The 14294-nt window shown below is 31.6% G+C and overlaps 1 protein-coding gene across 1 annotated transcript; it reads left to right on the forward strand.

Moving 5' to 3' along the window:
* The first annotated feature begins 4172 nt into the window (after nucleotides 1–4172).
* LOC145162951 (protein REDUCED WALL ACETYLATION 4-like) lies at nucleotides 4173–13658 on the forward strand. The gene is made up of 16 exons (XM_079081915.1): nucleotides 4173–4618; nucleotides 5820–5911; nucleotides 6021–6158; nucleotides 6237–6293; nucleotides 6395–6467; nucleotides 6562–6720; nucleotides 7694–7843; nucleotides 8712–8967; nucleotides 10124–10239; nucleotides 10328–10414; nucleotides 10497–10585; nucleotides 11287–11349; nucleotides 11467–11523; nucleotides 11651–11747; nucleotides 12179–12337; nucleotides 13256–13658. Exons 1-15 carry the CDS (start codon nucleotides 4586–4588, stop codon nucleotides 12332–12334), a joined length of 1623 nt encoding a protein of 540 aa, XP_078938041.1. The 5' UTR covers nucleotides 4173–4585; the 3' UTR covers nucleotides 12335–12337; nucleotides 13256–13658.
* Nucleotides 13659–14294: the final 636 nt, after the last annotated feature.

Consider the following 14294-nt stretch of genomic DNA (forward strand, 5'->3'; position numbering starts at 1 on the left):
TATTGCTATATCTCTCTATGTATGTCTATGCAACACGGAACATGAGAACTTATCGTATTAAGGCCCTTCCATTATCTCTAACCATTAACTCTTTGAGCCAATGGTCATTATGGATAGCGCTATTAGGAATTGACAACTCCTCACTCGCCCGATTGTTGGAGTGCATGATACCATATTAATCTATGGAACGATAAGCATAGATCTTGATAGGGCTTCAGTCATAGGCTTGGTTGAGAACTCATTGTTTGCTCATACACATACAAACTCGTTCCTTATTATAGCAATAAACTTGTTTATTAATTATAGCAATGAACTTTGTTTCTCATTACAACAACGAACTTTTATTACTAAAAACTTTTATACATGTTTTAGCAATGAAATTGTTTGCTCCTTGTAGCAACAAAATTGATTCTCATTTTAGAAATGAAACTTGTTTACTCGTTTGAGTAACGAACTTTATCTTCCATGAGAATATGAATGTTGCATCTTATTCGGGCAACATACTTTATCTCTCATGATGACAAAGAACTTTGTTTTTACAAACTTATTTACTCCTTTTAACAATATACTTTTATTATTGGAAACTTTTATCAAAACTTTGATTTCGATTCATGAAACCAATATTATTTTTAAACTTGTGAGTACTCACCAACTATTTTTATAGTTGACGCTCGTTTTACATGCTTTTTCAGGAATCATCGAGTAAGTGGCACTTAGGGACACTTCACTTTTAGGAGCATTCGCATGTGTTGTATTTCAATTTACATTGTAATTTCTTTTAAAAGTTGTTCAAACCCATTGTAAAATTGTAATGATTTTTAATACTATGGTTGGTGTTGTCTTTTAACTTTTGCTATGAAACCCTTTATACTGCCACGCCTCGTGTTTCCGCTTTAGCGGGGTGTGACACTACACCACCCGAACTTGAGGTTGTGGTAGAGGATGATGTACCTTTAAATGATAATGATACCCAAAGGATGTTTGAAATCAAAGAAGTTGTAATTGAATTGGAAAAGTCTAATGAAGAGTTTCATGAGTTAGAAGCGTCCAAAGTTGGGGAGTGTCACAACTAGCATTCTTAGCTAGGAAATTATGTCCTCATGTAAACATCAACTATTGTAAGACTTGTACTAACACGTTAAAGTTTACATTATGATTCCTAATAAACCATGTATTGTTAAAATGAAAAGCATATATGTCTCTCTCTCTCTCTCTCAAATCTCTCTATATATCTCAAATCTCTCCCAAATCTCTCTATGTATCTCAAATCTCCCTATGTAGTTTCCTTAGTCGAAACCAACTCAAAACAAAAGGAGAAAACTTGAAAGAGCAAGCCCAGTTCGGAACCCCCTTAAGTAACTTCGGACCCTCCCACCGGACAATCTCGCTCCGGACATCTGCTGATCCGGAACTGCCGACTTCGGAAAGCTTCGTACCAATCCGGAAGATCTAGCAGCTTCGGACCTTCTAGGAGAACTGGACAGCTTCGCACTTCGGACCGAAAGCCTTCGTTGCCTCGGAACCCTCGCAGCCTTGGAAGGAAATGGTTCCGGATAAGAGCTGACTTCGGAACTAATGGATTGACTCCGGAATTTGAGGATTGACTCCGGAACCTAAGAAGAACTTCGGAACTCACCATTTGACTCCGAATTTTAGACCATTTCGGACCATTTCGTCATTTTACGAGGATTTGACATCGGGAATCCCACCAAACTCGTGTTTTTCATAACTTAGACTCCTTAAAACCCTAATTTATGCCAAATTTGAATAGTTAAAGCATATTTACATAAAATAATATTTAAGATTTCTAAAGGTATTATTTAAATCATAAGATGTGAATAAGATAAGGATAAGAGGGTTTGACTTTATGATTTGATGTAATTCCCATTCTCCATGCAAATCACAGTAACCCATACATTACCCACCAAATAACAATGCTTTGAACCTTCAAATTTCCAATTGATCTGTTAATAGAATCCGTAATTGTTCTTGTCAACTGGTAATAAGTAACAAGTATCTGATTGGTTCCGTGTTTTGGATTTAACTCTGGTATAAACTTAAAAATCATATATTTACGCTTCTGAGCTTGTGAGAAGTATTGGGTATTGCTAGGAATTTTACACAAATCTTAATGCAACTTTTCTGATTTTAATTAAGAGCTTGTTTAATTAGACAATAAAAAGTTAGGGTTAATTGAAGAGCTTGTTTTGGTTAATTTAACCTCACGCTATAAATCCTTAGCTCCATCGCACAACAGACACGACTGCAAGTATGATATTGGCCTCCGTCGAGAAAATATGGAGAGAAAGGTACTCTCCACATTAGTGATCCAACGTATGCTGACGATGGGCTCCCTCCTCCCCATGAATCGTGGAACCCCACAAGCATCAAACTCCTTGACGGTGACCTCACGACTCCATGGTCGACTAACCTCCAACTCGGCTCGTAGAATCCTAAAGCGCTCGTCATCGCTGAAATCAACTCATCCTTGACTGTGCTGATTATACCAGACAAATCCTCTATTATGAACCTTGAAACCTCTGTAGTGATGATGTCATAGACATCCCTTTCACTCAGATCTGAATCAAAATGCCTCAAGAAATGCCTATACTAACATCACTGAAATGCCTCACGAATGCACAGTTCTACACAATCCAGAATATGATAGACATTCTAATAAGTGTCTCTACCTTAAAACCACAACGAAACAAGGAGTATGTAAAAAGGATAAATCAGAAATTCTAAGGCTATCAAATTTTAATTATGTACAATCCTTACGTCATTCGATTTACAGTTCAATAATATCAACCAAATACTCGACAACACATACTACAATCAAAACATATATGACATACGAGACATCTATACAAATCAGACAATTCTAACATGCAATTCCCGAACAGATCCTTAGCCTAAAGTCTAGCATGCATATCAATCCATAGCACAAATACATAACTATATGGTATATTAAGAATCGCTTACTTTCTGCCTGACTATACGCATCACATCCTTTTCTTTATAAAATCCTTCTTAAAAAAACATTTTCTTGTAAACGATTTTACAAATCCTCAATTTGAGTTCAAACACACTACGGGACGTGCCCGAATCCCTCAAACCAAGACTTTGATACCAACTTGTAACGTCCCCAAATTTCAAAGGAGATTTTCCAATTTAAAGAAAGTTAACTAATTTAAACCTTTTTCTTAAAAGCATGAAGTGACATTCATTTGTTCAAAAATCATAATATAAACAGAGTTGATTTACGAAACAACAGAAACCAAATCTTCGATGTGAGTGTACAGTCCTACCGTGCACCTTTTTCCCCGTCCTTGTCCTCGTTGTAGAATTTTCGGATATCAAATTTAATTAAGTGAGAGGGGGATGACAACTTCCAGATAGTTGGAGGAGGCATAATTTCATCCCTCCCTCGTTTCCTGTTTCTCCATTCTGTTGTGATGGCGACTTCATCTCTACCAGGGAGAACTGGAAACCCTAGACGACATGTATATCTCTAAACCGAAGTGCACAGGCGGCGACGACGACATTCATTTTGCCCTCTCCGTATCGCTTCAATACACACATACAAGGTGTGTATGTTTTATGTTTTTTTTTGCTCCAATTGGTGTTTGTACAAGAGGGTAGTAATGGTGAATGAGGTGGTTGTCGATAGTGTTTCTGAGAGAAAAAAAGGTGATGGTCGACGGTGGTAATGATATTGTTTGTCGAAAAATTTAAGGGAAAATGGTTTAGAGTTTATTTTATTTTATTTTGCATACTATAAATTATTGTAAGAAAAGTAAAATAAATAAAAGAGTAAAAAGGACATAATAGTCATTTCATGTATCCAACATGGATGAAACGTGCAAATTTAAAAGTAACCAGGAATGACATCTGCAAGTTAATTTTTAAAAATAAAGAGATATGAATTTGTGTAATTTACTCTATTCTTAATTTATTATATTGAAAGACTTATTTGCAAAATATTGACACATTTTGATGGATGAGAAAATGATATTGATCCCTTCGATTGAAAAAAACAATTGTGTGTGATTTGTGGACTAGTAAACATATATCGTTTCATTCAATCCTCGGCCGACCCGACCTGACCCGGCCCGGCCCGAACAAGCACCAAAGATGATGTTAGAGAATGGAGAGGAGAGTGCAGTAGCTATGAATTGTGATGTACGTATAAAACTGTATACAAACACAACCACCGTTTAACCGTTAATTGAATATATACAAGACAAAGACACCTCTTCCCATCTTCATTTCTTGAAGCAAACGACGACGTTAACTCCTACCCCACCCTACCAATACATTTCCTAGTTGTTGTTGCTTCAGATCTCTACCTTCTTCTCCACTAGTAGTTAGGGTTTCATTGTCTGATCTCGCTTTTCTATCTATATTATTACTATTTCTCCAACTTACATACATATACTTGAGGAGATTCGTACTTGTATATCTGGATAGATCGAATCATCGATGCGAAAATTGAACTACGCATCGTGATTTGATTTGGGTTTCTTCTGCTCTATTGTTAAGGCATTGGTGATTCCCGAATCGAAATCCGCTTGTTTCAATCAAAATGGTGGCTTCTGGACCTCTTACACCTGGCCAGGTAAAGATTTAACCAATGCATCTTAGGTTAAAAAGCTTATTTTGGTCAGTTAAATGACTTAAATCTCTGATCTGTTCTTAGTTGGTTTTGTAAATCCTGATTCTGGGATCTGGTTCGATGTGCATTTGTTTGTTCTTTTGATCTAAATACCATTGATCGACTTTGATTAGATTGTAAAAGGAAGTTGATGAACTTGAAATTCATATAGTGTGGGGAAATGTGTGTTTTTCACTCTGAAGTATTGTCAGTTAATGATCTCAGGTTGTTGATATGTATCATTGAAATTGACTACTGTTTTTGGGTTGGCTTACTTCTGCTTTAGTATTTTCGATATTTTGAACTACAATTTGTATTGGCATTGTCTTGGAGAGAGCAATCATGTCAGTGTTCTGATAACTTTTGAAGCGGCTTATTGTTGCTCAATACTGAAGATAGATAATGTATTAGCTAACAGTAGCTTTACTCCTTCAGCTCTATGATTAGTGATTATTTATTGCAATACAATATTAGTCGAATCTTCACCATTTACCTCTTGTCCAGTATCCCACCTAAGGCAAATCCATTAATCACCATTTTTATCTCATACAATGCAAATTCATCACACGTTATATGGATCTAAGTATGTCATCTCATTCTGTCAATCTGTCAAATCTGAGACATAGGATAGATCATATCTCTAGTTCTGGATCAGTTATTTAACTTCATGCATATGTTCAATAAGCCTCTTATTCTACCAACATATCCTTCTACATCTACAGGTTAATGTACTTGCTAAAATCTAAATGTTTCGAAACAATGATACCCCTGAATCCCTGATGAATAATTACTAATCTTGCACATACTACCAAATATCTTTATAATCTGTACTAGTTTCTTAGATCAATCTATACACAACATCTTAAGTGCTTACTTCTTTGCATACTAAATTGTTGCCAATTAGCTTGAGTTCTGTAAAATTTGTATCCCTTTAGAATACCAATCTGTGTTAGAAACAACAAAAAGAAAAGATTAGTTAAATGAATACTTTATTCGATGTTTTTTAATGTGAACTTTATACCATTTACTGTATAAGCTGGAATGGAAACAGAACAACAGAAATAACAAACAAAGAAGTTTAGAGAGACCATACTTACTTTTTATTCAAAAGTAGTGTGAGACAATATAATAAGGTCTTTATTAAATGATTATTATCATCTTGAAGGTGTCCTTTTTGCTTGGAATCATCCCTATATTTGTTTCTTGGATTTATTCTGAGTGGCTTGAATACAAGAAGTCTTCTTCCCCATCTAAACTGTAAGTTTCTTGATTTCTTCATTCACTCTAACCTTCATTTATCTCTTTTGTCCACATTATGTCCATAAAAAAGAAAAAAAAACACCTTACTCATGTATTTTGGAAGCAGACATTCAGACAATAGTTTGGTTGAATTGGAAACTGTGGTAACTAAGGAAGATGATCGAGTTGTTTTGCTTGAAGGAGGCCTCACAAAGTCTGCATCAATGAGACAACCTGCTGCTTCCATTAAAGCAAACTTAATTAGGTTAGTTAACAATTAAGTAATAAAGATATCTTTTTTCATTGAAAATTTTAATTACATTCTCCACATCTTGGTTTCTAGATTTGTTACAATGGATGAGTCCTTTTTACTTGAAAATCGAGCAACCCTAAGGGCAATGTAAGTCATGTTACTTACTTTCTTGATGTTAGTTGTATTCTGATTTGTCTTTTTCTTTAATCTGATCAATTACATTTGATTTTACTATGTATATAATATAGGTCAGAATTTGGGGGAATTATGTTCTATTTCTACTTATGTGATCGAACCCATTTGATTCCAGAATCTGCAAAGGTAAGGAATCCTTCAAAATCCATTCTTCCTATTTCATTAAAAGACCAAAATACCCTCCCAGTTTTTTAATTATTATTATTTTTTACTTGTGCAGAGCTACAATCGGGATCTTTTCCTGTTCCTATACAGTCTTCTTATCATTGTTTCAGCAATGACTTCTCTTAAAAAACATGGTGACAAGTCAGCATTTTCAGGAAAATCAATACTTTATCTCAATAGACATCAAACAGAGGAATGGAAAGGATGGATGCAGGCAAGAATTTTGTTCAGTATTTTTCTCATTTCCTAACCATTTTACAGTTTAAAAAAGGGTTAAATCTTATAAAAGACCTTATATATATTGTGTTTTTTTTTTCCGATTAAACCTCAACTTTTTATTTTTTTTTTCCTGAAAAAGGCCTTGTATTTTTTCATTTTTTCCGATCTGGCCCTTCTAGTCATTTTTTTTTTCAAAAAAACTAGTAAAATGTGAGGGTTTTTTTCGGAAAGAACTGAAATAGTTGAGGGTTTTTTTTCAGAAATAGTTTGAAGGATGAGGGTTTTTTCCGGAAAAAAAAAAAGACAGTTGAGGGTTTTTTCGGAAAAAGTGAAAAAAGAAGTCTTTTCCAGGAAAAGGGTTAATCTCATAAAACACCTTATATTTTGTGTTTTTTCCGGATTAAACCTCAACTTTATTCTTTTCCTGAAAAAGACCTTGCATTTTTTCATTTTTTCCAATCTGTCCCTTTTAGTCATTTTTTTTCCAAAAAAACTTGTAAAACGTGAGGGTTTTTTTTGAGAAAATCTAAAAAAGTTGAGGGTTTTTTTTCGGAAAAAAAGACAAAGTTGAGGGTTTTTATGGAAAAAGTGAAAACATGTCTTTTTCAGGGGAAAAAAAATAAAAGTTGAGGTTTAATCTGGAAAAAAAACATAAAATATAAGGTCTTTTTTGAATTTAATCCTTCTAGTCATTTTTTTTTCCAAAAAAACTTGTAAAATGTGAGGTTTTTTTCGAGAAATCTAAAAAAGTTGAGGGTTTTTTTCGGAAAAAAAGACAAAGTTGAGTGTTTTTCCAGAAAAAGTGAAAAAATAGAAGGTATTTTTCAGGAAAAAAATAAAAATAAAAACGAGGTTTAATCCGTAAAAAACACAGAACATAAGGTTTTTTATGAGCTTAACCCTTTAAAAAAAAGCAGTTATTTTGAAATTGATTATATCTTATTTTTTTTTTGTTTAATGTGACACAGGTTCTGTTTTTAATGTATCATTACTTTGCTGCTACTGAGATATACAATGCCATTCGTGTTTTTATTGCTGCATATGTCTGGATGACTGGTTTTGGAAACTTTTCCTATTACTACATCCGAAAAGATTTCAGTGTTGCAAGATTCTCTCAGGTTATTCTTTTTTTACTTTTAATCTAACCAATCTTTTTAGACGACAATGATGACAAGGGCATTTTCGTCTTTTTCACATACATGTCCCACCTTTTTTGGTTGGACAAAAGATTGCAATTATTTTAGGGTTAATCTCAAAAAAGAACTTATATTTTGTGTTTTTTTCCAGATTAAACCTCAAATTTATTTTTTGCTTGAAAAAGACCTTGTACTTTTTTTTTCATTTTTTCCGATCTTGTCCTTTTAGTTATTTTTTTCCAAAAAAAGGGTTAATCTCATGAAAAACCTTACATTTTGTGTTTTTTTTTTCGGATTAAACCTTAATTTTATTTTTTGCCTGAAAAAAACTTTGTATTTTTTTTTTATTTTTTCCGAAAAAACCCTTAACTTTTTTTCCCAGATAAAACCCCTCACCTTCCAAATTGTTTCCGAAAAAACCCTCAATATTTTATAAGTTTTTCAGAAGAACATGACTAAAAGGGCCAGATCAAAAAAATAAAAAAATGTAAGGTCTTTTTCAGAAAAAATAAAATAAAATTGAAGTTTTATCCCGAAAAAACACAAAATTGTTAAACGTGAGGTTTTTTTCGAGAAAAAACTAAAAAAATTGAGGGTTTATTTGGAAGCATTTAGAAGACTGAGAGTTATTTTATTTTATTTTATTTTATTTTTTTTTCGGAAAAAAAAATACAAAGTTGAGGGCTTTTTCAGAAAAAATGAAAAAATACATCTTTTTCAGAAAAAATAAATAAATTCGAGGTTTAATCCGGAAAAACAACAAAGTATAAGGTCTTTTATGAGATTAATTAACTCTTTGGATTCATCTAAATAGTATTTTTTGTTTTTTTTTTTCTTTTTGTTGTTGCAGATGATGTGGAGGCTGAATTTTTTTGTGGCATTTTGTTGTATAGCTCTTAACAATGATTATATGCTGTATTATATTTGCCCTATGCACACTCTTTTCACTCTTATGGTTTATGGAGCACTTGCTATTGGAAGCAAATATAATGAGATCAAATTAGTGATGATTATGAAGCTCATTGCTTGCTTTCTTGTTGTCATTTTGGTGTGGGAAGTTCCTGGAGTATTTGACTTAGTGTGGGGCCCATTTGCATTCATATTAGGTATGTTTTAATGTTTTTTCTTCTCTTTAATGCGTGCTAATTTGCTATTTTTTATATGGGCTTTTGACATAAAAGTCCTTAAGTTTGTCAGGTTTTGTTGGTTTTCTTCTTTCTACAAATCTTTTATGTTTTTACCCTAAGTATGTTTTTTTAAATTTGCAAAAAAAAAAAAACCCCTTAAGTTTACAAATCTTATATGTTTTTATATTCTAATTGTGTTTTCCAAATTTGACATGAAAGTCCTTAAGTTTGTTAAATTTTGTCGGTTTTGTCCCTGGACACCTACATTGGGCATTAACGAGCAAAAAATCGTCACAGGGACTAAAGTGACAAAACTTGTCAAACTTAAGGACTTTTATGTCAAAAGCCCTTTTTATAGTCATTAAGTTTAATGGGCTAAGCATTTAATTTGAACAACTATACATGGTTGTTTCTTTTTGACTTAATCTGGATAGAATGACTTAATTGGTTAATCCAAAAAAACTTGGCTTAATGAATATTGTGGAATTTTTTTTTTTGGAATGTAAGGGTAAAATGGTCATTTTATTTAATTTAATGACTTAATTGGTTAAGCCAAAAAAACTTGGCTTAATGATTAGGGTTGCTCTCAAAAAAGACCTTATATTTTGTGTTTTTTTCCGGATTAAACCTCAACTTTATTTTTTGCCTGAAAAAGACCTTGTATTTTTTCATTTTTTCCGAAAAAGCCCTCAACCTTCTAAATGCTTCCAAAATAAACCATCAACCTTTTTTTTGTCGAAAAAAACCCTCACATTTAAAAAAATGGCTAAAGGGGCCAGATTGGAAAAAATGGAAAAATACAAGAGACAAAAAATAAAGTTGAGGTTTAATCCGGAAAAACACAAAATATAAGGTCTTTTTTGAGATTAAACCTAATGAATTTTTTTTTAGAATGTAAGGGTAAAATGGTCATTTAATTTAAATTCAGATGGTTTATTTGGTCTAGAAAAGAAACAGACAATATTTATACATCACTTAATCCAGATAACATCATTATCCATTCAGCCACTTTACCAATATATGACTTATGTGAAAAAAATAAACAGCTCTTTAATCTTGTATGCTATATATGAGTGTTTCTTTTAATCTTTTAAAGTATTATTTAATTATTTATTTATTTATTTTTCTGTTACAGGTTACAGTGATCCTGCAAAACCAGATCTCCCTAGATTACATGAGTGGCATTTTAGATCTGGACTAGATCGATATATCTGGATTATTGGAATGATTTATGCATATCTTCACCCTAATGTATAAGCTTTTAAAAACTTTAACACCTACATAATATTTCTATAAAAATTATATTATATAATATATAATAATATTATTATTATCTCAGGTTGAAAAGTGGATGGAAAAACTTGAGGAGTCAGATAGCAAGAGGAGACGCACTGTTAAGGCATCCATTGTTTCTGTAGCTGTTATGGTTAGTCTTTATCTGATCAGGGGCATTTATGTCTTTTTCACTTATGAGAGAATTAATGGGCTTATGATAATTTTTTTTTCAGGGGGGTTATATGTGGTATGAGTATATATACAAGTTGGATAAGGTTACATACAACAAATATCACCCCTACACATCATGGATACCTATAACGTGTGTAATTAATTTTATTTTTTATTTTACTTTTATTTTTTTTCATTATCTGCTAGCAAATATTGAATGAAAAATTGCTATATATGTATATATTTTATAACCCATTATTATTTATCTAATTTTTAAATGACAAAAATGTTTGGGTTGATCTAAAAAAAAAAAACCTTATATTTTGTGTTTTTTTGGATTAAACCTCAAATTTATGTTTTGTTTGAAAAAAACATTGTATTTTTTCATTTTTTCCGAAAAAGCCATTGACTTTGTATTTTTTTCCGAAAAAAAACCTTCAACCTTCTAAATGCTTCCAAATAAACCCTCAACTTTTTTTAGTTTTTCTCGAAAAAAAAACCTTACGTTTTACAATTTTTTTTTGGCAAAAAATGACTAAAAGGGCCAAATCGTGAAAAATGAAAAAATACAAGGTTTTTTTCTGGCAAAAAATAAATTTGAGGTTTAATCCGGAAAAAACACAAAATATAAGGTTTTTTTTTTTTTTTAGATTAACCCAAAATGTTTTTTATTCTATAAGTTTCATGATTTTAATTAAATTGTAATTTACTCTCTAAATATAACAGAAAAAGGTTTTCTTTTATAATAATTTTATTTGGGTTTTAATGAGGTTTTGTAATGCTAAGTTCTATTATTTAATAAAAAAAATTTATTACTCACAATTAAATAATGCACAAACTTCTTGTTTTCAGTGTCTACATTTGCTTGAGGAATTTCACTCAACATCTTCGGAATTACTCATTAACTCTATTCGCGTAAGCTCTCTTTAACTTCCACTTTACAAGAACTATATTTACAAAAATACCCTTCCACGTATTCCTTACTATATATATTAAACAATTCAATCATATTTTTTTTCCATATTTTTATAGTTGGCTTGGTAAGATCACTTTGGAGACATACATTTCTCAATTCCATATCTGGCTAAGGTGAGTACAACCCTCAATTATTTTCAAATTATAAATTTATGTTTTCTTTTTATCCATATCATTTTTTATCATTTCCCTATTTTTTTTTCAAAAAAAAAAATGATTTATATTTTCTAAAATGGCGCAGATCGGATATCCCCAATGGACAACCAAAGTGGCTTCTCTCATTCATCCCAAATTATCCAATGCTCAATTTCATGCTTACAACCGCAGTCTATGTCTTGGTTAGCAATATCTCCTTTCCACCGTTCTAATTAATGAAACCAGACTCATGACAAGGGCATTTACGTCTTTTGCACATACAAAGAAACTTAGGGCAAGTCCCTCTTCCAACTTTTTTTGGGCATCAGTCTCGATCCCTGTCCGATACATACCAAACACAGTACAAAGCTCTCATGTCCTGTCATATGTCATTTCATATTCTCCGGTACATGTCAAACACAGTACACGGCCAATACATGTCAAACACAGTATAAAGCTGTCATGTCTTGTCATGTCATTTCAGCTTTTTGGGCATCAGTCTCGGCCCCTATCCAACACATGTCAAACACAGTATAAAGCTGTCATGTCCTGTCATTTCATGTTCTGTCTTGTCCTGTCCTGTACTGTATTGTACTGTACTGTACTGTATCTGATTTTTTTTTTGTTTGTTTAGGTATCTTGTCGGCTGTTTGAACTGACTAACACGTTGAAATCAGTTTTTATACCAACAAAAAACGATCGACAGCTGTTATACAATTTTCTTGCTGGAACAGCAATTTTTGCGGGTTTATACTTCGTTGCATTCATTGTTGTTCAGATTCCTCAATAATTGGTAAGCCCTTCAATTTCACCCCCCTTCAAAACTATATCTGTATGCGTTAGGGTTTAAGGTTTAGGGTTTTTTCAAATGTGTTATTGGTTACTTTCATACATATGCCTAAATGCAAGAAATGCAACCTACTTTCATTTATTTGTGTATTATATTATAGCATCACGCTTTCATTTCTTTCTGTTACAACATTGTACTTTCAGTTTTTTTTAGGGTTAATCTCGAAAAAGAAAAAACATTATATTTTGTGTTTTTTTTTTCTGGATTAAACCTCTTTATTTTTTGCCTGAAAAAACCCTTATATTTTTTTCATTTTTACCGATCTGGCCCTTTTAGTAATTTTTTTTTTCCAAAAAAATGTAAAATGTGAGCGTTTTTTCCGAGAAAAACTAAAAAAGTGGAGGGTTTATTTGGAAGCATTTTGAAGGTTGAGGGTTTTTTTCCGGAGAAAATTCAAAGTTGAGGGCTTTTTTAGAAAAAATGAAAAAAATACAAGGTTTTTTTTCAGGCAAAAAATAAATTTGAGGTTTAATCCAGAAAAAAAAAATACAAAATACAATGTTTTTTCTTTTTTGAGATTAACCGAAAAAAAATTGTAAAATGTTAGGGTTTTTTCGAGAAAAACTAAAAAGGTTGAGGGTTTATTTGGAAACATTTAGAAGGTTGAAGATTTTGTTCTGAAAAAAAAAAAAAAACAAAGTTGAGGGATTTTCGGAAAAAATGAAAAAATACAAGGTCTTTTTAGGCAAAAAGTAAATTTGAGGTTTAAACTGTAAAAACACAAAATATAAAGTGTTTTTTGAAATTAACCATTATGATAATAACTAAATTATTTTTAAATAAATCAATTTATAACGTTTTACGAGTTCGACCTGTTTCGGTTTTAACTAAATTTTTACTTTTTCCAATTTGAATTTACAGGCATGATGGGGTCCATATTTCTTGTTTACAAACACGAAACACACATACATGGAGCACAAAAATCCATCTATACATCTAAAACTCAATACGTGTCTCCAACAATTTTGGAGAAAATCGTGACCGTTGATTTCCAATAGTTTGCATATTTGGACGCTATCGCCCTTATAAAATGTTAGCGAGCAATTAAGATGTCATGGTAAAAAAGTAAATTCTTTTGTAATCTTTTCAATTTGTGTACTTTAGTTTGTTGAAAATGAAAGACAACAAAAAAAAACATGTAAGTATTTGTAATTTAGATTTGTGGGAAAATATTTGGAAACAAAAAGGAAGCCATTGGCTCATGTTTTGTATTTTGCATTATTAAAGGTTCAATATCATGCTTTTGGGATTTTTAGTGGGTCAATTTTGTTTTTACTTTTTTTTACTAGTATAGGTAATGTACTTTATTTCTTATTGATATTAGCAAAAGTATACACTTTTTTACCCATAGTAGTAGTAACGTAGTTGTACTGTTTTTGTGGGTAATAACAATTAAGAGTATATAACCTGAAACTTGTTAGTATACGATCTTATTATTTATGTACAATGCCAAGTGTTTTAATTTTTTATCTATATGATATACTTTTTTTTAATAATATTTTTACAGGTGATACCAATATATAACTGCAAGGATCTTAAAATTTAAGGATAATGACTTAAAAGGGTAATATATTTTTTGATTTGTACAGATTTGGTCACTGAGTTTTTTTCGTCAATATTTGTCATTTCACCTTGTTTAATTATACACATTCAGTCTTTATGACAGACTATTCTGGGTAAAACCGGAAAAAAAATGACTTAATAAGATAATATATTTTTCACTGTTTACACATTTAATCTTTTTTTTTTTTTTTTTTTTTTGCATATTTAGTCCTTAATATTTTTTTTGTTCCAAAATAAGTTCTAGCTGTTTTTGTACACATTCAATACTTATGGCTAGTTTCTTTAGATTTTTTACGACATCTTACGTAGGACAATCATTAATGAGGTGTTCGGGGCT

The sequence above is a fragment of the Lactuca virosa genome, chromosome 1 (genome assembly GCF_052849685.1).
Source record: "Lactuca virosa cultivar CGN04683 chromosome 1, Lactuca_virosa_CGN04683_v6, whole genome shotgun sequence".
NCBI classification, from domain to species: Eukaryota; Viridiplantae; Streptophyta; class Magnoliopsida; order Asterales; family Asteraceae; genus Lactuca; species Lactuca virosa.